This window comes from Cucurbita pepo, chromosome LG09 (assembly GCF_002806865.2).
Source record: "Cucurbita pepo subsp. pepo cultivar mu-cu-16 chromosome LG09, ASM280686v2, whole genome shotgun sequence".
Lineage (NCBI taxonomy): Eukaryota > Viridiplantae > Streptophyta > Magnoliopsida > Cucurbitales > Cucurbitaceae > Cucurbita > Cucurbita pepo.
Genome location: NC_036646.1, coordinates 8,727,488 through 8,747,572, shown reverse-complemented (window position 1 = coordinate 8,747,572; position 20,085 = coordinate 8,727,488). Strand labels below are relative to the sequence as shown.

The window sequence follows — 20,085 nt, the reverse complement described above, 5'->3', positions numbered from 1 at the left end:
GAAAATCTCTTGTTATTTGTAGTCTACCTATAGAATTAAGGACATGTTCATTAGTTGCTTTCTCGTCATGTACGGTTAAACGAGTTCTTTTTTGAGTTTTGATGGAGAAAATCTCTTGTCATTTGTAGTCTACCTACGGAACTAAGGACATGTTCATTAGCTACTTTTTCGTCGTATACAGTTAAAAGATTCTTTTCTGGGTTTTTGTGGAGAAAATCTCGTCATTTGTGGCCTACGTACGAAACTAAGGACATGTTCTTCAGCTGCTTTCTCGTCATATACGGTTAAAAGAGTTCTTTTTTGGGGTTTTAGGGAGAAAAATCTCCTATCATTCGTAGTCTACCTACAGAACTAAGGACGTGTTCATTAGTTGATTTCTCGTCGTATACACTGTTAAAAGAGTTCTTTCTTGAGTATTTATGGAAAAAATCTAGTCATTTGTAGTCTACTTGCAACGGATTTCAACTCGTATACTCTGTTAAAAGAGTCCTTTCTTGGGCTTTTATGGAGAAAATCTCCCGTCATTTGTAGTCTACCTACAAAACTAAGGACATATTCATCAAAACTTTCTCGTCATGTACCGTTAAAAGAGCCATTTCTGAGGATTTTATGAAGAAAATCTCTAGTCATTTGTAGTCGACCTACAGAACTAAGGACATTTTCATTAGTTGATTATTCGTCATCTACAGTTAAAAGAGTTCTTTCTCGGACTTTTATGGAGAAAATCTCCAGTCAATTGTAGGTTATCATCAACTGCTTTCTCGTCATATACATTGCTAAAAGAGTTCTTTCTTGGGCTTTTATGGAGAAAATCTCCTATTGTTTGTAGTCTACCTACAGAACTAAGTACATGTTTATGAGCTGCTTTCTACACGGTTAAAAGAGTTCTTTCTTCGGCTTTTATGGAGAAAATCTCCTATCGGTTGTAGTCTACCTACAAAACTAAGTACATGTTCATGAGCTGCTTTCTACCCGGGTAAAAGAGTTCTTTCTTGCGCTTTTATGGAGAAGATCTCCTATCATTTGTAGTCAACGTACAAAACTAAGGATGTACACTGTCATTTCTCATCATATACACTGTCAAAAGAGTTCTTTCTTGGGCTTTTATAGAGAAAATCTCCGGTCATTTGTAGTCTACATACATAATATTAAGGACATGTTCATTAGCTGTTCTCGTCGTATGTTGTTAGAAAGAGCTCTTTTGTGGGCTTTTATGGAGAAAATCTCATGTCATTTGTAGTCGTCCTACAAAACTAAGCACGTATTCATCAGCTGCTTTCTCGTCATATACTGTTAAAAAAGACCTTTTTGGACTTTTATGGAGAAAATATCGTCTATCTACAAAACCAAGGACATGTTCATCAGCTGCTTTCTCGTCATATTCTATTAAAAGAGCCATTTCTTTGTCCTTCCGGGAGAAAGTTTTCATCCTCCTCACCTATCCTTATTAGTTTAAGCTTTTATCTTGAACTTGGCTCTCTTTTTCATATCATTTTAAACGTTCTCTTCCTTTTTCTTCTGAGAATTCAAGAAATGTTAGTCAATCCGAACGCAGTTTAATGAGTTAAGCCATATATCTGCCGCATGGAAAGCTCTAAGTTTAGAGGTTCAGCTGGTAGGCAGGGAAGTTGAATGAAACATAGGATTTGTGATTGGGAGACAAGTTTTGATGCGTTTTTATGAGCGTGTTCTGTTTAGTTTTCTTACTAGTTCTACCATTAGTAGAACATTTAAAATATATTCATTATCTTTTACCAATAATATAAAAAATTTAGCGATAATATATGAGGTAATAAACGGTTTTTGTTTATATATTGACAGTAAAAACTTTTTTTTTACTAAGGTTCAAAAGAGCATTTTTGAACCGGTTAGAAACCTATTTTTTAAACATAATATTAACAATTTTTATTTAAAACTCACTGTAAAGATATTTTGAAGATACCCTCTTTATTTTCTTTTAATTTTAGCATTGAAAAAGAGTTAATGTTCTTTGTTCCCTCGCTAAAGGAGCATTTTTCTAAAGTTTCACCTTTTATCGAGATTCTTACAACCTTAAGATAGATTTTTTTTTTTTTTTTTTTTAATTGAATCGAAAAAAAAATGTTAAATTTTATCATTTCTTTAAAAAAAATAATTTTATTTTTAAAAGTATATACAAATGTGTAGTAAATAAGAGATATTAGAATAACTGATACCACATAGATCTTAAGAATATGATGATTAAGAAATTGTTAAAATAATTGAAAAGTAATACTAACCCGTGCTAATTTTTTGAGAAAATATGTGAGAAATAACCAAACACGTTAAAAATATTAATTTATTTATGACATAAGTAACGTAATGATGTTAACGAGGATCCGGAAAAGTATCACTACCATCAAGTACTAAATCTAAAACTAAATCATGAGTATCAACCGTTACAACGCCTTTTATTACAATCCAACTTTTGATTCGATATTCTAACGATTTTTTAATAGTTTTGGAACATTTATAAACGGGATCGACCGAAAATCGATGTTTTTGAGCTTTTTACTTGGGTTTGTCCACTAAAATCCAATCCAATTTCAAACCAATTTCAACCCAATTTACTCTTCAATCAAATAATGTCAAAGCACCCCACGAATCGTCTAGAAAAAAGGAAAAGAACAAAAAAAAATTGAAGATTGTTAGAGAGAGGCGAAGCGCAAACGGCCGCAGTCAGAAAGTGACCTTTTCCTGTTCTTAGTTCCCACTTAGTGTCAATACCCATTTCTCCATGTACTTTATTATTCTCTATAGCAGCTAGGGTTTTCTTGGGTTCAAATGTGACGCAGAATGGAACCTTCTGAAGCTGTTTCCGTCCTTATTCACTGTGAATCATTGCCTTCTGGGTCTCAATCTCTACAGTTTCATGGCTCTGTTCATGATCCTGCACTATTTGATGCATCGCATGTGGCCGATGATGATCGCATCCATGCAGAGCTTCAGAAATTGGATTTGAAGGATGAGAAAGAGGCGGCGGTGAAGGATTTTGACGGCGGCGGAGAATGGGAAGTTGAGAAGAATCCTGTTGAAGGTGAGGGAAATTTGGAGGAGGAAGAGGAGGAGGAGATGGTGGTGGATGCAGGCGACGGCGGTGAGGTGGAGAAGGATGGGGAAATGAGGGGTGGAAACAACCGGTACCCTGTACGGTCAGAGGCTGAGGATTGTGCCTTTTACCTTAGGACTGGCACTTGCAAGTTTGGATCATTGTGTAAATTCAATCATCCACTGCGAAAGAGACATCAGGTGCGGTTCTGCAGATCTTATTTACTTGTGGAAGCTAATACCTCTGTTTTAATGCTTTGTTCTTTGTATTGGTTTGTTGATTGTTAAACCTCCTTTTCCAGTGCTATCTTCTGTTGATAGGTTTTAGTACTGTTCTCTTTGCATGTATAGCTTTTGTTATCATTGCATCAATTGGAGAGGGAAACGAAGCATTACTTGTAAGGGTGTGGAAACCTCTCCCTAGTAGATGCGTTTTGAAACTGTGAGGCTGACGGCGATACGTAGCGGGTTAAAGCGGACAATATCTACTAGCGGTGGGCTTGGACGGTTACAAATGGTATCAAAGCTGATCACTGGGTGGTATGTCAGTGAGGACGGGCCCCAAGGGGGTGGATTGTGAGATCCCACGTTGGTTGGAGAGGAGAACGAAGCAGGTTGTGGAAACCTTTCCCTAGTAGTAGACGCGTTTTAGAACTGTGAGGTTGATGGCGATGTGTAATGGGCCGAAGAGGACAATATCTGTTAGCGGTGGGCTTGGGCTCTCCCTAGTAGACGCTGGCCCCTAAGGGGGTGGGTTGTGAGATCCCACATTGGTTGGAGATGGGAACGAAGCATTCCTTGTAAGGGTGTGGAAACCTCTCCCTAGTAGATGCGTTTTGAAACTGTGAGGCTGACGGCGATACGTAGCGGGTTAAAGCGGACAATATCTACTAATGGTGGGCTTGGACGGTTACAATAGTATCGGAGCCGATCACCGGGTGGTGTGTCAGTGAGGACGTTGGGACCCCAAAGGGGTGGATTGTGAGATCCCATGTCGGTTGGAGAGGAGAACGAAGCAAGTTGTGGAAACCTCTCCCTAGTAGATGCGTTTTAGAACCGTGAGGTTGACGGCAATGTGTAATGGGCCGAAGAAGACAATATCTGTGTTAGCAATGGGCTTGGTCTCTCCCTGGTAGACGCGGGCCCCTAAGGGGGTGGATTGTGAGAACCCACATTAGTTGGAGATGGGAACGAAGCATTCCTTGTAAGAGTGTGGAAACCTCTCCCTAGTAGACACGTTTTAAAACCGTGAGGTTGATAGCGATAAGTAACGGGCCAAAACGGACAATATCTACTCGCGGTTGGCTTCGGCTGTTACAAATGGTATCAGAGCCAATCATCGGGTGGTGTGCGAGCGAGGACGCAGGCCCCCAAGAGGGATGGATTGTGAGATCCCACATTAGTTGGAAAGGGCAACGAAGCATTTTCTTATAAAGATGTGGAAACCTCCTCCTAGCAGACGCATTTTAAAATCGTGAAAACGAGCCAAAACGGACAATATCTACTTGCAGGGCTTGGACTTGGGCTGTTACAAAGCTGAGATTTGCCGGTTTCCAATTCATCGGCATTTACCTGTTTATTTTAAGTTTGTTCCAGGCTCTTCTTCTCAGCTTCTTCAGTCCTAATTGTTCTATTGAAACTTCTAACATGATCAATGGATAACATTTATTCTTGATGGGTTTCATTTTTGTTCAATTTGAAAGGTTGTTTCTGAGAAATTGAAGCACGAGAACGATTCGGCCGAGCAGACGAGCAAGACCGAATGCAAGGTTTCCATTGTTGTTATGTTTTCATCAACAAATTTCAAGTATTTTGCTTAGTTAAATGGTTTGATGCATACCCCTGTTCTGAACTTTTCTTATATTCCTTTATAAGAACATAATCGACGTTTCCTTGGATTATTATAAGTTCCCGCGTTTATATGACCGATTTATTTGCGAATTCTGTACGAGATAGTGAATTATTCATTTTCCTTTATGATATGTGTGATCTACTGATATCGATTAACTGTTACACTTCACGAGCCATTCGCAGTATTACTCGAGGACCGGGGGTTGTAAATTCGGAACAGCCTGTAGATATAACCATACGAGACCGAGAGCATTGCCAAACCCAATTCTCGAGCTTAACTTCCTTGGTTTGCCAATCCGACTAGTTTAGTTCGTAACTTTGACATCTTTCTAGACTGGATCCCTTATCTCACTTATCTTGAAGAATTTAATGATCTTTTTATTGACAGAACGAAAAAGAATGTCCCTATTACATGCGCACGGGATGCTGCAAATATGGAGCGAATTGCAAGTTTAATCATCCCGATCCTACTACCGTTGCTGTACCGGAATCGCTGTCGGGATATAACAATGGAGTGTTGCTACAAGGTGGTGCATCACAATCACAGATCACATCCTGGACTTCACCAAGAGTGCTGAATGAAACACCAACATTTGTACCTGCTATGATTTCACCTTCTCAAGATTCAGAATGGAACGCATACCAGGTATCGTATTACGTTCATCTCGGATGGTCTGGTTTAAAGGATATCGGTATCGTATTGACTTTATCTGTGGTTTGTTCATGTTAAGGCTCCCATGTATCCATCAGAAATCAGCATGCTTCCACCCCCAACGTACGCCGTGAACAATATAGCATCTGAGACGGATCTTTATCCTTCTCATCAGCAAGTAGAAGAACATCCCGAACGACCTGGTCAACCCGAATGCAGCTACTTTCTAAAGACTGGGGATTGTAAATTTAAATCTCTTTGCATATATCACCACCCGAAAAATTGGAACCTGAAGTTACCGACCTGCACGCTCAATGACAAAGGCCTGCCTTTGAGACCTGTAAGCTTGTCCTTCTCATTTCCTAGTTATTTATATAGGACTTTTCTGTAGAAAATACCTCAAGGATAAATTTTTATGTGACATTCAGGATCAGAACGTATGCACGTATTACAGTCGCTACGGCATCTGTAAGTTCGGGCCATCGTGCAAGTTCGACCATCCTATTCTTCCAGCTTCTTCAACGAGCGAGCTTAAACAGCAGCCTCACTACAGCAACTTTAATGCTGCAGAAGGGGCTGAAATGGGCGGAGGGAGTGGAAATGGCGTCACAGTTGAGCAGTCTGCATAAGAATTTTGTGCAGAGGCCCTCTAAAGGAACTTTCATGGAGGATTTGTTTGTTAAGAGGATATAAGGATGCATTCAACTCGTTTACCATCGGGTTCTGCCATAAGCTTTTCAAATGATGGCACTTATTTTCTAGCTGAACAAAGAAAGAAATGTAAATTATACCTAAGTTTCTACACAATGGCTATAATCTTGTAGCTATAAGATACAATCTTTTATCCAGACATTTCACAGAGCACAGAAGGATCAATGAGTTTTTGCTTCTAGTTGGCTGTTAAGAAGAATTACAAACTATTTCATTCAAAGCCTCCTTTTTCATCCAAGTCTCTGTTAGAACTGGCAACCTACAGGTATTGCCCTGACCGGAATCGACTTTTCAAGTAGTTGAAAAGTCGAAAAGTGTTTCGAAGCACTTTGAAAAGTCAATCTAAACCGGCCTCTTAAAACACTTTAAAGCTTGCTTGACAAGTTTGAATGACTCTAATCTCCATGTATAGACTCTAATCTCTTATTTGAAATTGCCGGGAATCGACTTTTCAAGTACTTGAAAACATCATCTATAGGTAGTTGAAAAGTGTTTTGAAGCACTTTGAAAAGTCAATCCAAACCGGCCTCTTAAAATGCTTTAAAGCTTTCTTGACAAGTTTGAATGACTCTAATCTTCATGTATAGACTCTAATCTCTTATTTGAAATTACCGGAATCGACTTTTCAAGTACTTGAAAACATCATCTATAGGTAGTTTAAAAGTGTTTTGAAGCACTTTGAAAAGTCTATCCAAACCGGCTTCTTAAAACGCTTTAAAGCTTCCTTGACAAGCTTTAATGACTCTAATCTCCATGTATAGACTCAAATTTCTTATTTGAAATTGCCGGGAATCGACTTTTCAAGTACCTGAAAACATCATCTATAGGTAGTTGTAAAGTGTATTGAAGCACTTTGAAAAGTCAATCCAAACCGGCTTCTTAAAACACTTTAAAGCTTTCCTTGACAAGCTTGAATGACTCTAATCTCCATGTATAGACTCTAATTTCTTATTTGAAACTGCCGGGAATCGACTTTTAAAGTACTTAAAAACATCATCTTTAAGTAGAAAATTGTTTTGAAAGCACTTTGAAAAGTCAATCCAAACCGGCCTTAGAATGCTTGAAGCTTCCTAGACAAAGCTCGAACGAGCTTTTGAGAAGAACAATGACAAAGCAAAGGGTAAAAACAAAGCATGCTAATTTATAGAAAGTTCCCATCAGAATCCTTCCACCATAGGTCCACATAAAGATCATCATCATGAAATTGAAAAAAGATCTCGACAATGGAATTTATCCTTTCCATTCTGTATTACAATGCAAATACAGAATAACATGTGATAAACATTATTTTATAACGTCAATGAAGCGTGAAAGCCAAAGTGAAAAGGGAAAAGGAATAGTATGAGTCATTTTTTGGTGCAACAACTTTGTTGTGATCCAGTGATCCACCGTTGGATAGGGCCCTCAAATTTACGGGCTTTCACAATGGATTACACAAGTCAAGACCCTGAAACCACTGTGGTGGCATCAACCACAGCAAAACCACCTCTTCTGCAATTCAAATACCAAAGAACAGATTAGATTCAAGATATCTAGAACAAATTGATTCCTAAGTCTTCTAATAAACAGACCTTTGGTGGAGGAGACTGAGGGAAACTTTCATTGTTGTAGGCAGGCTCATTACTTTGTGAAGAAACCATATTGGCAACACTTCCAGTAGTCTTCTTCTCATCTCTAGCCTTGTTAAATATGACCGTAAATCCCTCAGCAGATGCAGGATTATTTACATCCCATTCCCCGAACTTCGGCAGTGGACGACCCTTGTCCTGCTGCAGTTATGCAATGATATCTACATGAGACTTCACTAAGCATGGTACTACTAAAATCTTTGAAAAATGTTTAATGATCTTATTTACATCCCATTCCCCGAACTTCGGCAGTGGACGACCGTTGTCCTGCTGCAGTTGTGCAATGATATCTACATGAGACTTTACTAAGCATGCTACTACTAAAAGCTTTGAAAAATGTTTAATGATCTTATTTACTACATCCCATTCCCCGAACTTCGGCAGTGGACGACCCTTGTCCTGCTATCTCCATGAGACTTTATTAAGCATGCTACTACTAACATCTTGAAAAAATGTTCAATGATCTCTGCTGGTAAATGACTTCAGATAACAAACAGCCCACAATTACTTATAGCCTACAACTCTTCTACAGATGGAAGGATTGGCAAAAGGAAGCGCAGGCAGAATCCAACAGAATTTAAGACAGATATGGCGCATTGAAGGATGAAGTGATATAAATTTTTTTCACTTTTTAGTCTGCAAATAAGCAATATGGACAATTCTCCCTTATCTAGATCAGTATTTTCAATTTTCCATGAACTGGGAATGTTGATTGTGTTTCCTAGATGGGTTTCCTTTTGGATTACAAGAAGTTTCAATGAACAAGATTAAGGGCCATACAATAATTATAAAACTCCTTATAAACAGATCATAGAGAACCATTTAACCTAGCAAAAGACTGAGACCTTCCAACTGCTGTTCACCACTTCTAAGCATTCTCCTATTCTGGTTTTCTTGAACAGTGGAGCTCTAAATTTTCCACCGGATTTGTCTACGCCCAACCTATTCTATGTTCTAAAATGTTGAAATACGCAAATATTTCAGTGCAGGAATGGTGCCATGGACATGAGTTCCTATATATCCAATCTAGCAAATCCCTAATAAGGCTACCATGACTGAAAATCTAATCAACCTAACTAAATGTTCATATTTTCATGCATAAATTCTTACACTTCCCTGCTCGGATCTTGTTAAAACATACAAACAAGATTGAATTTCTACATTAAATGTTCTCCAACACGTCAATTGTAATAAAACGAAGGAGAAAACAAACCATGGCGATTTGTTATTTCATTCTAGAGCATTGATAGCTTCAAAGGAATCACATCTCCCTCCTTCATCTCAGCCACCATTGATTAATCAATACCTTATTTCAATAACCAAATTCTACGATTACATCCATGTAGCCTAATCACCGATTGGTGTGTGTTTAATCAATCCCTTTAGATCATCCCGATGAACACAATCGCAATTTCTTTGGGGAAACAGAACGAAAAGTTGAATTCTTCTAATTAAAAATCGAAGATGCATGGAAATTGGAGTATAAAACTTACCGGTGCCATGATCGCAGGACGCAGGGCGGGGGATCGGATACGATGAAAACAAAAACGAAAAGAAAACAAATCGTCAGTGATTTCTTATCAAACCTCCAACCCTGCGAATCAAACGCTCCCAAAACAGAGTTGAAATCGAAACGACACGCAAGATAACGTGGGATTCACGTCNTTTTTTTTTTTTTTTTTTTTTTTTTTTTTTTTTTTTTTTTTTTTTTTTTGAGCTCGTTCCAATAAATGAGACAACTTTAGATCGTTCGTACCCGTGTAGCTTCTACCCATTTTTGGAAATTATTTTAGAATATCGTACGCTTGTAGAAATATTTAACAACTAGTCGTATCTCCTTATAGTACATTTTGAGGTACACTACAAAAGTAAATAAGGTAAAAAGGTTTGGAAGGAGCACGTAGCCACAGACAACAAGTCATAGACAAGCATGATCATGATACTTTACGCCTCATAAAAAATTATAATATTTGATAATCCCTTAAATTAATTTTTTTAGAAAATGAATTTGAGAAATAAATTATTTCAATGGAAACCGCTCGAGTATAAGTTAGAAATTTCTCTCATATTTATGTGATGTAAAATGACCAAAATACCCTCTTTGTATTTTAAAATAAAATTTTAAATTTATTAATTCGTTGTATTTAATAATCATTTTATATAATAATTGATCGGAAATTAAAAATTTTATTATGAATACATAATATATTAATTAATAGATAAAGTTTTTGTTATTATTTTCTATTTTAGTATTTTTGGTTTTTTCTTGGGTCGACACTTGCCATGGGCCGAAGTACAATTTCAGTGAACCGGGATCTCCATTCTCCGGTCTGCATTTTCTCTCTCCTCTCTCTCTCTCTCTTGGGGCCTAGGAGCAGTTGAATCGGAGTCTCAGAGAGGCAAGTTTAAAGGTAGCGTAATTTCCAAATTTTTACTTGTTTTGTTCTGAATCTTCATGTTCAATGCATCATTTGCGGATTGATTTTGGAGCGTTTGTTCTATTTTCTTTTCTCCATTTCTATCTTTTTCAGTTTGAAATTTGAACGCACAAGGTGAATTTTGAGGAATTTTGTGAGTTTGTGCCAGAAGGCATGGCATATCCAGAGCCTGCAAGTGTTGAACGAGAGGTGATGCAAGTTAACAATGCTCAGAGGAAACCGAGGATTTTACTTGCTGCCAGTGGAAGCGTAGCTTCAATTAAGTTTGGGAATCTCTACCGTTCTTTCTCTGAATGGGCGGACGTTAGAGCGGTGGCTACTAGGGCTGCTTTACACTTCATCGATCGAGAATCTCTTCCTAAGGATGCTGTACTCTATACCGATGAAGATGAGTGGACTGGTTGGAACAAAATTGGTGATAGTGTTCTTCATATTGAGCTTCGCCGGTGGGCGGATATCATGGTCATTGCTCCTCTGTCTGCAAACACGCTCGGCAAGGTACATTACTTTAACCATGATGGAAATGTTTATTTCTAATCACTTTCTTCAAAATTCCTTGCTCCATTTCGAAATTCGGTCATCTTGTAAAATCGGAATGTTTTTGTTAGGAGTCACGGCTCAGATGGGATGATATTGTCCACTTTGAGCATAAGTTCTCATGGTTTTGCTTTGGACTTTCAAAAAGGCCTTGTACCAATGGAGATGTATTCCTTACTTAAACCCATGATCATTCCCTAAATTAGCCAATGTGAGACTCCCTCTCAACAATCCTCCCATTGAACAAAGTACACCCTTTGTTTGAGACTTGAGTCACTTTTGACTACACTTTCAAGGCTCACAACTTCTTCCCTCCCAACAATCCTTCCATCGAACAAATTACATCATTTGTTCGAAACTTGAGTCACTTTTGACTACACTTTCAAGGCTCACAACTTCTTTGTTCGATATTTGAGGATTCTATTGACATGACTAAGTTAAGGGTATGGCTCTAATACCATGTTAGGAATCATGAATCTCCACAATAGTATGATCTTGTCTACTTTGAGCATAAGCTCTCATAGATTTTCTTTGGGCTTCCCAAAAGGCTTCAAACCAATGGAGATGTATTCTTTACTTATAAACCCATGATCATTCCCTAAATTAGCCAATGTGAAACTCCCTCCGAACAATCCTCCCATTGAACAAAGTACACCCTTTGTTCGAGACTTGAGTCACTTTTGACTATACTTTCGAGACTCACAACTTCTTTGTTCGACATTTGAGGATCCTATTGACATGACTAAGTTAAGGGCATGACTTTGATACCATGTTAGGAATCATGGATCTCCACAATAGTATGATATTGTCTACTTTGAGCATAAGCTCTCATGACTTTGTTTTGGGCTTCCCAAAAGGCCTCAAACCAATAGAGATATATTCCTTACTTATAAACCCATGATATTCTCTAAATTAGCCCATGTGGACTCCCTCCCAACAATCCTTTAACCGTTTTCTGGTTGATTTATTTGTTCTGTCCATTCCATCTTGGTTTGTATGTTGATGTCCTGCCTGTTTGTGTACTCCTGAACTGCTATTATGTCTATAGATGTGCATCCATCTACATTGGTAGTTTCTATCTATATATGTGTGTGCTACGATAACAAGGCAATCTACCTTCAAAATGATCCTTAGAAACTTTTGGTGAACTCAAGAACAATCCTTCTTGAACTTGATCCTGGCATTTGCTGTTGTCCCAGATTGCTGGAGGATTATGTGACAATCTATTGACGTGTGTCGTGCGAGCATGGGACTATAACAAGCCACTTTTCGTTGCACCAGCCATGAATACCTATATGTGGACTAACCCTTTTACTGAGCGGCATCTCATTGCTATTGATGAACTTGGGATAACTCTCATTCCACCTGTTACCAAGAGGCTAGCCTGTGGGGACTACGGCAATGGTGCAATGGCTGAACCTTCCTTAATCTTCTCGACTGTGAGACTCTTTTACGAGTCACGGATGCAACAAAGTGCTAGAAATGGTGATAGTTAGGACATGAAGACTTTGTCATGAAGAGGAGATGGGAGGGGTGGTAGATTTACGCCTAATTAACGATTAAACGTTGTAGCCATTGCTCATCATCAATCTTATATAAAATTCCTTGTTAACCCCTTTGTGCTGAACTCTCTGTTGTGCATTATGTAGAGGCACTAGAAGCCTGGAACCCAATTTTAAAGATTTCTGAGCTTTTGAATTGATTGACTTCATATTAGGCCACAACAAGATCTCTTTTGAACCCAATTTTACGGTGCATCTTATCTGAAGGGAACACGCTTTTTCGAAAGCGGTGGTATGATTGTCGGGTCCTCTCCTCATTCCACCCACTGGCCTGTTAGGTAGGATAGCAGTCTTCGGGCTTTGCCTGCCCTTTCTGATAAAGAATTCCGGCTTGGCCTAGGAAAGCGCTGACAACAACAAAAAAGAAGGGGTCTATGTAGCTGCTGGCCCCCCCCCACCCCCTCTCTCTTAATCAATGGGACAGCAGGTTCGGCATCCACTAGAAAAGAGAGAATCCACTTCAGATAACCGCTCCTCTACTAGGTAGCGTGTGGAATAATCGAGAACGTTGATTCTATTTTTTATGGTAACAGGTTGAGCTTAGCATTGATCTGCACTGAGATGGAACAGTAAATGTACGCAGACAAATCAGGTGACTTGTTAATTTCTCCTTGGCCCTCCATGTTTGAAGTGAATTCCTAAAAGGAAATGATCTATGGAGAGAGAGCGACGTGCATTAAAATCTCCACCCAGAAAGTGATACCGGTAGTTCAAACACTTGAAGGATCTGTCCCTATGAGCGTATAGCCCTTAAATTGCCTAATAGGCTTTTCTCTTGTCCTTTCTTCTAACATTATTGAGAAGTTCTTGAAGTAGGAAAATAAAGACAATGTTGGTGATGAATCATCATTATTGGATACTCAACTAATTTCTTTTTGAACTACTTCATGTCTTGGCTCCAAGATTAAAGCTCTTATTTGTGTGATCTTCATAGATTTAACAGTATCGTTTGCATTAAGGGTAAACGAAAGCGACATCGTTTATATCAGTCTCAGCAACCTGTGAGGTGGAGAAATAAAACTGTTGTTGAGGCAAATGAAAATCTGTGAAGCAATGGTGGCTTTAACATTCTACAGTGCTATTTTCATTCTCTTGTGTGCTTTTGCTTCGGCTTCTCCGACTGCAAATGAGACGCATCCACGTCTCTTTAGTAAGATCTATGCCTTCGGAGATTCATTCACAGACACGGGCAACACAAGGTCTGTATCAGGGCCAACAGTATTTGGCCATGTCTCTAATTCTCCTTATGGCAGTACGTTCTTTCACCACTCGACCAACCGATATTCGGATGGACGACTGGTGATTGACTTTATAGCCCAGACATTGTCCCTGCCTTTCTTGACACCTTACAGATATTTGAAGGGCAATGAGTCCTTTCATGGGGTGAACTTCGCTGTTGCAGGATCCACAGCTATAAACCATGATTTCTTTGTTAGAAATAACCTTAGCCTTAACATTACTCCTCAGTCTATCCAAACTCAGCTACTTTGGTTCAACAAGTTCTTGGAGACTCAAGGACATAGAGGGGCAGCTGCTTTTGATGATGCTTTGTTTTGGGTTGGTGAAATTGGAGTCAACGATTATGCTTATAACACCGGATCGCCTATACCAGATGATACCATCCGTAAGCTCGGTGTTGCCAGCGTTACTGGAGTCTTACAGGTACATGACTTGACCTCCATGGAGTCTTTTAAGCTCTAAAATATTAGAAACTTACTTGATATATGAGAGAGCTTACAGTGGCATGAACTATGAATTTTTCATTTGATTTGATTTTCCAGTCTCTGCTGAAGAAGGGTGCAAAATACATGGTTGTTCAAGGTTTACCACCAAGTGGATGCCTGCCATTAGCAATGTCTATAGCCCCTGTCGTCGACAGAGACGATATCGGCTGCGCGAGGAGCTCAAACAACCAAACCTACTATCACAATCTTTCTCTCAGGGCCTCATTGCAATCTTTAAGGAGACAGTTTCCTCAAGCTGTCATCATATATGCTGATTACTGGAATGCGTATCGAACAGTCATGAAGAATCCCGGCAAGTACGGTTTCAGGGAGCTCTTCAAAGCCTGCTGCGGTGTCGGTGGACCGTACAACTTCAACGTGCTTGCTGTCTGTGGAATGTCTTCAGTCAGTTCCTGCAAAAAGCCATATGAATACATAAACTGGGATGGAGTTCACCTCACTGAAGCCATGTATAAAGTAGTTCATGACATGTTCGTCGAAGGTGGATTTACCGAGCCTCCTTTCGGTAGCTTGTTCGACAAGAAACGTCATGAGGGATAGGACGTTGAGAATGAATCGGTCTGGTGATGATTTTGTTAGCTTTTATCTTTGAGATCTCTGAACTTTAGCTATGGAACTAGCATGAACAGTAATGGCATAAGGCTTTCTTTCCATTTGAATGTCTTCTAATTCTTGGGTCTGTTCCTTTCCATTTTTACTGGGGAGTGGCTTCTACACCTTTATCTAGAGTCCTTGCACTCTTATAAACAATGCTCTGTTACCCTCTCCAATCGATGTAAGATCTCACAATCCACTTCCCTTGGAAGGTTATCGTCCTTGACGAACACGACTCTCCACAATAGTATGATATTGTCCACTTTGAGCATAAGCTCTCATGGCTTTGTTTTAGGTTTCCCCAAAAGCCTCGTACCAATGGAGAGAGTAAACTCATGACCATTCTCTAAATTAGCCGATATAGGACTTTCATTCAACACCTACCCTCGAACAAAGTATGACTCCCTTTAATCGAGGTCAGACTCTCATTTTCTTTTGGAGTCTTAGTCGTTTTTTACTATGCCTTCGAGGAGCCTGGACTCCTTTTTCTTTTGGAGTCTTTTGTTCGACATTTGAGAATTTTATTGACATGACTAAGTTCAGGGCATGACTTTGATACCATGTTAGACAAACACGACTTTCCACAATTGTATGATATTATCCACTTTGAGCATAAGCTCTCATGGTCTTACTTTGGCACACCGCCCAGTGTCTAGCTTTGATACTATTTATAATAGCTCAAGTCTACCGCTAACAGATATTGTTTGCTTAGCTCGTTACGCATCGTTGTCAACCTCACGACTTTAAAACGTGTCTACAAGAGAGTGGTTTTCACACCCTTATCTAGGTTTCTCGCACCCTTATAAGGAATGTTTCGCTACCCTCTCCAACAATGTGGGATCTCATAACCACAAACATGTAAAAGAAACAAAATTTGAACATCTGATCTTAAGAAAATAAATATCGTTTTTAAACGATTAATTGTATTAATATTGACAATCAAATCTTAAACCTACGAGCGTAAGTTATGTTCATATTGACGTGAAAATTTAATGATAAATAACGAGAATAATTGTTTTTTGCTAAAATATAAATTTAATCTCTAAATTCTTTTAATTGTATAACCTTTTTCATTTTAAAAATATTTTATTGGTATTTTCCAAAACTTTGAAATATTATACAGACATTGGGCTCGGCCCAAAGGATGTATCGAGCTTGGGCTCGGCCCAAAGGATATATCGAGCTTGGGCTCGGCCCAAAATATTATCGAACCTTGGGCTCGGCTCAAAAGCCCAATCCATATATTCATCTCAATTGATTTTGCTTTCACCTCCTCCGGTTAAACTTCTCGACTTGTTGGCTACCGTCGCGGAACCCGCCAAGCATAAAACGGAGCCCCCTCAGCGGCGCCGGCATAGGCACTGGTTTTAGAGAGCAAGAACAGAGCCTTGTGATTCTGGGAATTCAGCATTCTTCACCAAAAGTTCTCACCGTTTCCAACTTTTTCTTTTTCTGTTCTTTTTTCCCCCTTTACGTTGACTGTTGATTCGAGTTCAGATTCTGATCACGTCATTGTTCTTCAGTTCATTGTTTTTCGTCGGAATTTCTTTAGCTTCATCTGTTTATGTGCTGAATTATATGCATGGCGCATTGGCTTAATAGAAGTTCGAAATCAATAATGCTGAGTTTTGTTTCGTAATTGGGAATAGTGCGGTTCTTCGAGTAAATGAGTGGGAATTTTTTGTTCTTCGAGATGGCTGTGGATGTTAAGAAACACTTCAAATAATGAATCATTTGAACTTTTTGCTACTTTTCTCAGTTTATTCCTACTGAAATAGCCTTGGAAATTGATGAAGCTTAACGTTTTGTGTTTTTCCTTGTTTTTTGGAATCCCATGTTCAATTCATTGTTTGATGGAGAGGGAAAGAAGTTATGGTTATCATATTTGTTCTGATTTGAAAAATGTTTATGTATTTGAAGGATCATTCAAAGGACTGATCGACGCTTCAACTGAAAGCTTTCTGTTTGTTTATGAGGATGATCTTGATGGGCATCTCAGTAATAGCCCTTTGAAGTTGAAGCCACTTCAAAGTAATGCATTGTGGATTTGAATATTATGTAAAATTCTCTGAAAATGGAGATTTAGATGATGAACTTTTCAAATAAGCTATCTAATTACATCATTCAATGCATCTTTCAAATATAGGAAGCCCCAATTCACCCATTAGAGCACCATTCTTAGCATCATTACATACTTCTTTGGGGTTTTCCTAACAATCACTCTTCCATTATGTGGCAGATCTTTTTCATCTTTGCATTTTTAGTAGATAGCAGCAAGAGATGAGCAGCGAGGTAGAAGCCTGTCCAGAATGCACCAAAAGATGCTTACATCTTCATAGAAAGACAAATAGTTTATCATCTGTAACTTCGTTCTTCAAAGTTATGTTTGGCGATCGCTTTTCCGAAGTTTTGGTATGTTCTTCCTCGTTTTTGTTAATATCTCCAAAATTTTGTTTCCAGCCTTCTAAATTTTTGTATTTGTTCATGTCGTAGACAAGCTTGATGTTTGTTTTATCCAAAATGGTAACTTGTTAATTGTTTGTGGCATTCTCCATTCGTGTTTTTGAATATATTTAAGGTGTTGTAGTTCTTATAACTATTATCTATTGGATGCCACCGCTCGAGGTCTTTCCATTTGGCGAATCTCCATGTAACTATATCTCTATTGTTGGTGTGCCTACGAGTTCATCTCATTCCCTTGATACTTGCACTCTTTGTCATTGATGCGTGTTTTGTTATTTTTCAGTACTTCCCACCCGTGTTTGCTGCTACGGTGTCGAGGTTGGTTAATAAAAAAGTTGTTCTTGAGGATTCTCTTGGGCAACAATGGAAGGTAACAGTTTCCAATTGTGAAGGATCTCTTGCGTTTCGAGAAGGGTGGAGTGCGTTTTCATCAGAGCATAGCTTAGAAATTGGGGATTTTTTGACCTTCAATCACATCATGGACTTGCACTTCAATGTTACTATCTACACGAAAACTGGTTGCGAAAAGGAGTTTGCTAACAAAAGCAATATGAGGAAAAGAACTAGAAGTAATTGTCCTGTACTTGAGACAACTAATGAAGGTTTGACCTATCCACAAGCTTCCTGCCCCTCTGTGGGTTCTGGATCCAATGTGGCACTGTCTCAAGATAAATGTTGCGCGACTTGTTATCGAGACTTGAATTTGAACTTGAACCAGGACAAAAGGCCAAAGTACCAGAGCAGTAATGAACGGAACGGATCTCTCTGTAAAGCAGACATTGTTGATTATTCGTACGCTTTCATCAACCAAAACAAGGACGTAGGACTGGAGGAAAACAGAAGTCCCTTATTCGACTTGTTTTCCATGGAAATGCAGACGACTAATTTCTGCGTCAATGAGATTACCACGAAGAAAGTTGCTGGGGATGAATTAAATCCTAACCGTGCTTCCACGTCATTAAACGCTGCAATTGATGTCAGCCGAATTAACAATGCTCGGGTTGATATAAAAGGAGATAAAAGTCTGTGTTTTGAGGAGGCTGACATAAAGAGGAGTGTCTCTGATAACAATCCTTGCCACGATAAGACCATCGAGGTTCCTTTTATTACGTCTGCAACTAATTCTGATAGAAATGTGGAGCGTTTTTGTGACATGCCATTAAAAAGTGTAAAAGACTGCCAGAATATACCAGCAGTATGCGACACACCATCAAGTGAGTACTAAAGTGATACGATACAGTTCCGTTATGAGTTATATTCAAGATAACTAATTATGTTTGAAAAATATTTCAGCAATTACAAGACATGATCATCAGGAGTCTAATAATAAACATACTTTTCCCATCGACCATTCCCATGGCATGAAACTCGAGTATCCTCCAATTTCCCTGGAGGTTAAAAAGTGTCCGCACGGTTTGCTCTCTAGTCTGGTTACTCTATATGGCTGTATAATTGTCAATTTGCTCTCGTCTATAGATAAGAAACGTCACTTCTTGCCCTCAGGAATCTGTAAAACGTTGTAATGTTATATTACTGTGAATGCTGTATTCGAACAGGGGACGTCAAAAAGACCACTAAAACAGACATGAACAACTATGAAGACTTCATTGGACAAATATGTAATCACATCATTTCTTTGCAGTCTGTGGATTCAGCAATGTCTAAATGGGATTTGTTTTGGTTACAGCGGTGTCAAAAGTGAAGGAGGAGCTCCTCGAAAAGTCTAACCAAAGTGGTAGTGATGGTAATGACAGTAATGCAGATTCGATAGCAACTCGAGCCCACGTCTCCTGCATAGTGGCTAAAGATACTCTATCGTTTCTGGTATGCTACTGCCAACTCTTGCTTTGTTAAGTATGAAGTTCATTCATATTAGTTCATTAAAGGTTATGCCATGTTTTAGTTTATATTTCTCATAAGAAATTGATATTGATATAGTACTCTGGATCGTGTTTTAATGTTTTTAGGTTCATTGTTTGGTTGATCGGTAATCTGGATCGTGTTTTAATGTTTTTAGGTTCATTGTTTGGTTGATCGAAAATCTGGATCGTGTTTTAATGTTTCTAGGTTCATTGAGTTTTCTATTTTCGGATTTAGTGATCCAAAATAGTAGAAATTCGAGAAACAAGTATAGTATTTCATGTTATAAAGTCGAACTAAATAAGCATAATAATACGTACCTAGACATATGCACTCAGGCTTGTACATATTTATGTGTGATATCGTGTGATGCCCGAGAGTACGAATCTCATATGAACGATGCACTGATATCATCACGATGATGCTTCATGTCTGTACCCAAATAAGTTATGAGCTAATTACTGAATGGACTGCTTACCCTTTGTCACGTTATTTTGACACCCATAAAGGAGCTACCGACGAGTTTGCAGTCCCCATGTTCAAGAGCCCGAAAAAATCCAGAGAAGAGAAGGTTAGTGTTTCTTCGGGATCCGAGGAAGAGATTGTGGCCGATTCTTTACCACGAGATGCCGAATGTTCATGTTCTAACAAGTGGGTGGGAAGCTTTTTGTTCTGCAAATAAAATTCAATCAGGGGACGAGTGTTTATTTCACGTCGAGGACGAGCTTGAACGCATATATGAAGTACGCGTTCGGAAATGTAAAAATTAGTTGTATTATATGTTTCTTAATCTCTTCTATGTTTTGGTTTGCTGCTCAAATCTTATGGTAAACAGATCATAAGTCTAAGCAACGGTGGACTCTGTTGCAGTGTAAAGTTTGGGGAAAATCATGTTAATTAACGTATTTGTTGGCTCTAAAACTTTCACCTCCTAGTTTTAGAACTCTTTGTTTGAAGTTCTTTGGCTGCACGTCGGAT

At 38.8% G+C, this 20,085-nt stretch overlaps 5 protein-coding genes across 6 annotated transcripts; 4 read left to right on the top strand and 1 right to left on the bottom strand.

Moving 5' to 3' along the window:
- Window positions 1-2,666: 2,666 nt before the first annotated feature.
- Window positions 2,667-6,494, top strand: LOC111802503 (zinc finger CCCH domain-containing protein 43-like). Of its 2 annotated transcripts, XM_023686899.1 has the most exons (6): window positions 2,670-3,267; window positions 4,770-4,835; window positions 5,101-5,220; window positions 5,306-5,563; window positions 5,649-5,909; window positions 5,998-6,479. In XM_023686899.1, the coding sequence occupies exons 1-6, from the start codon at window positions 2,815-2,817 to the stop codon at window positions 6,196-6,198; spliced, it is 1,359 nt and encodes a 452-aa protein (XP_023542667.1). In that variant the 5' UTR covers window positions 2,670-2,814; the 3' UTR covers window positions 6,199-6,479. The 2 variants fall into 2 exon arrangements, with proteins under 2 accessions (XP_023542668.1, XP_023542667.1); XM_023686900.1 differs by lacking the exon at window positions 4,770-4,835 and having other exon boundaries at window positions 2,667-3,267; window positions 5,998-6,494.
- A 906-nt stretch (window positions 6,495-7,400) lies between these two features.
- On the bottom strand, window positions 7,401-9,570 carry LOC111802605 (RPM1-interacting protein 4-like). Its single transcript, XM_023687040.1, has 3 exons — window positions 9,402-9,570; window positions 7,852-8,049; window positions 7,401-7,771 (listed from the first exon to the last, which is right to left on the bottom strand). The coding sequence occupies exons 1-3, from the start codon at window positions 9,408-9,410 to the stop codon at window positions 7,748-7,750; spliced, it is 231 nt and encodes a 76-aa protein (XP_023542808.1). The 5' UTR covers window positions 9,411-9,570; the 3' UTR covers window positions 7,401-7,747.
- Window positions 9,571-10,234: 664 nt separating this feature from the next.
- Window positions 10,235-12,510, top strand: LOC111802579 (probable phosphopantothenoylcysteine decarboxylase). The gene is made up of 3 exons (XM_023687003.1): window positions 10,235-10,319; window positions 10,440-10,844; window positions 12,083-12,510. The coding sequence occupies exons 2-3, from the start codon at window positions 10,500-10,502 to the stop codon at window positions 12,377-12,379; spliced, it is 642 nt and encodes a 213-aa protein (XP_023542771.1). The 5' UTR covers window positions 10,235-10,319; window positions 10,440-10,499; the 3' UTR covers window positions 12,380-12,510.
- Window positions 12,511-12,611: 101 nt separating this feature from the next.
- Window positions 12,612-14,843, top strand: LOC111802528 (GDSL esterase/lipase At3g48460-like). Its single transcript, XM_023686934.1, has 3 exons — window positions 12,612-12,872; window positions 12,979-14,107; window positions 14,227-14,843. The coding sequence occupies exons 2-3, from the start codon at window positions 13,481-13,483 to the stop codon at window positions 14,728-14,730; spliced, it is 1,131 nt and encodes a 376-aa protein (XP_023542702.1). The 5' UTR covers window positions 12,612-12,872; window positions 12,979-13,480; the 3' UTR covers window positions 14,731-14,843.
- A 1,232-nt stretch (window positions 14,844-16,075) lies between these two features.
- On the top strand, window positions 16,076-20,028 carry LOC111802479. Its single transcript, XM_023686865.1, has 8 exons — window positions 16,076-16,207; window positions 16,705-16,815; window positions 17,024-17,196; window positions 17,531-18,461; window positions 18,541-18,660; window positions 18,804-18,866; window positions 18,935-19,071; window positions 19,617-20,028. Exons 3-8 carry the CDS (start codon window positions 17,065-17,067, stop codon window positions 19,875-19,877), a joined length of 1,644 nt encoding a protein of 547 aa, XP_023542633.1. The 5' UTR covers window positions 16,076-16,207; window positions 16,705-16,815; window positions 17,024-17,064; the 3' UTR covers window positions 19,878-20,028.
- Window positions 20,029-20,085: the final 57 nt, after the last annotated feature.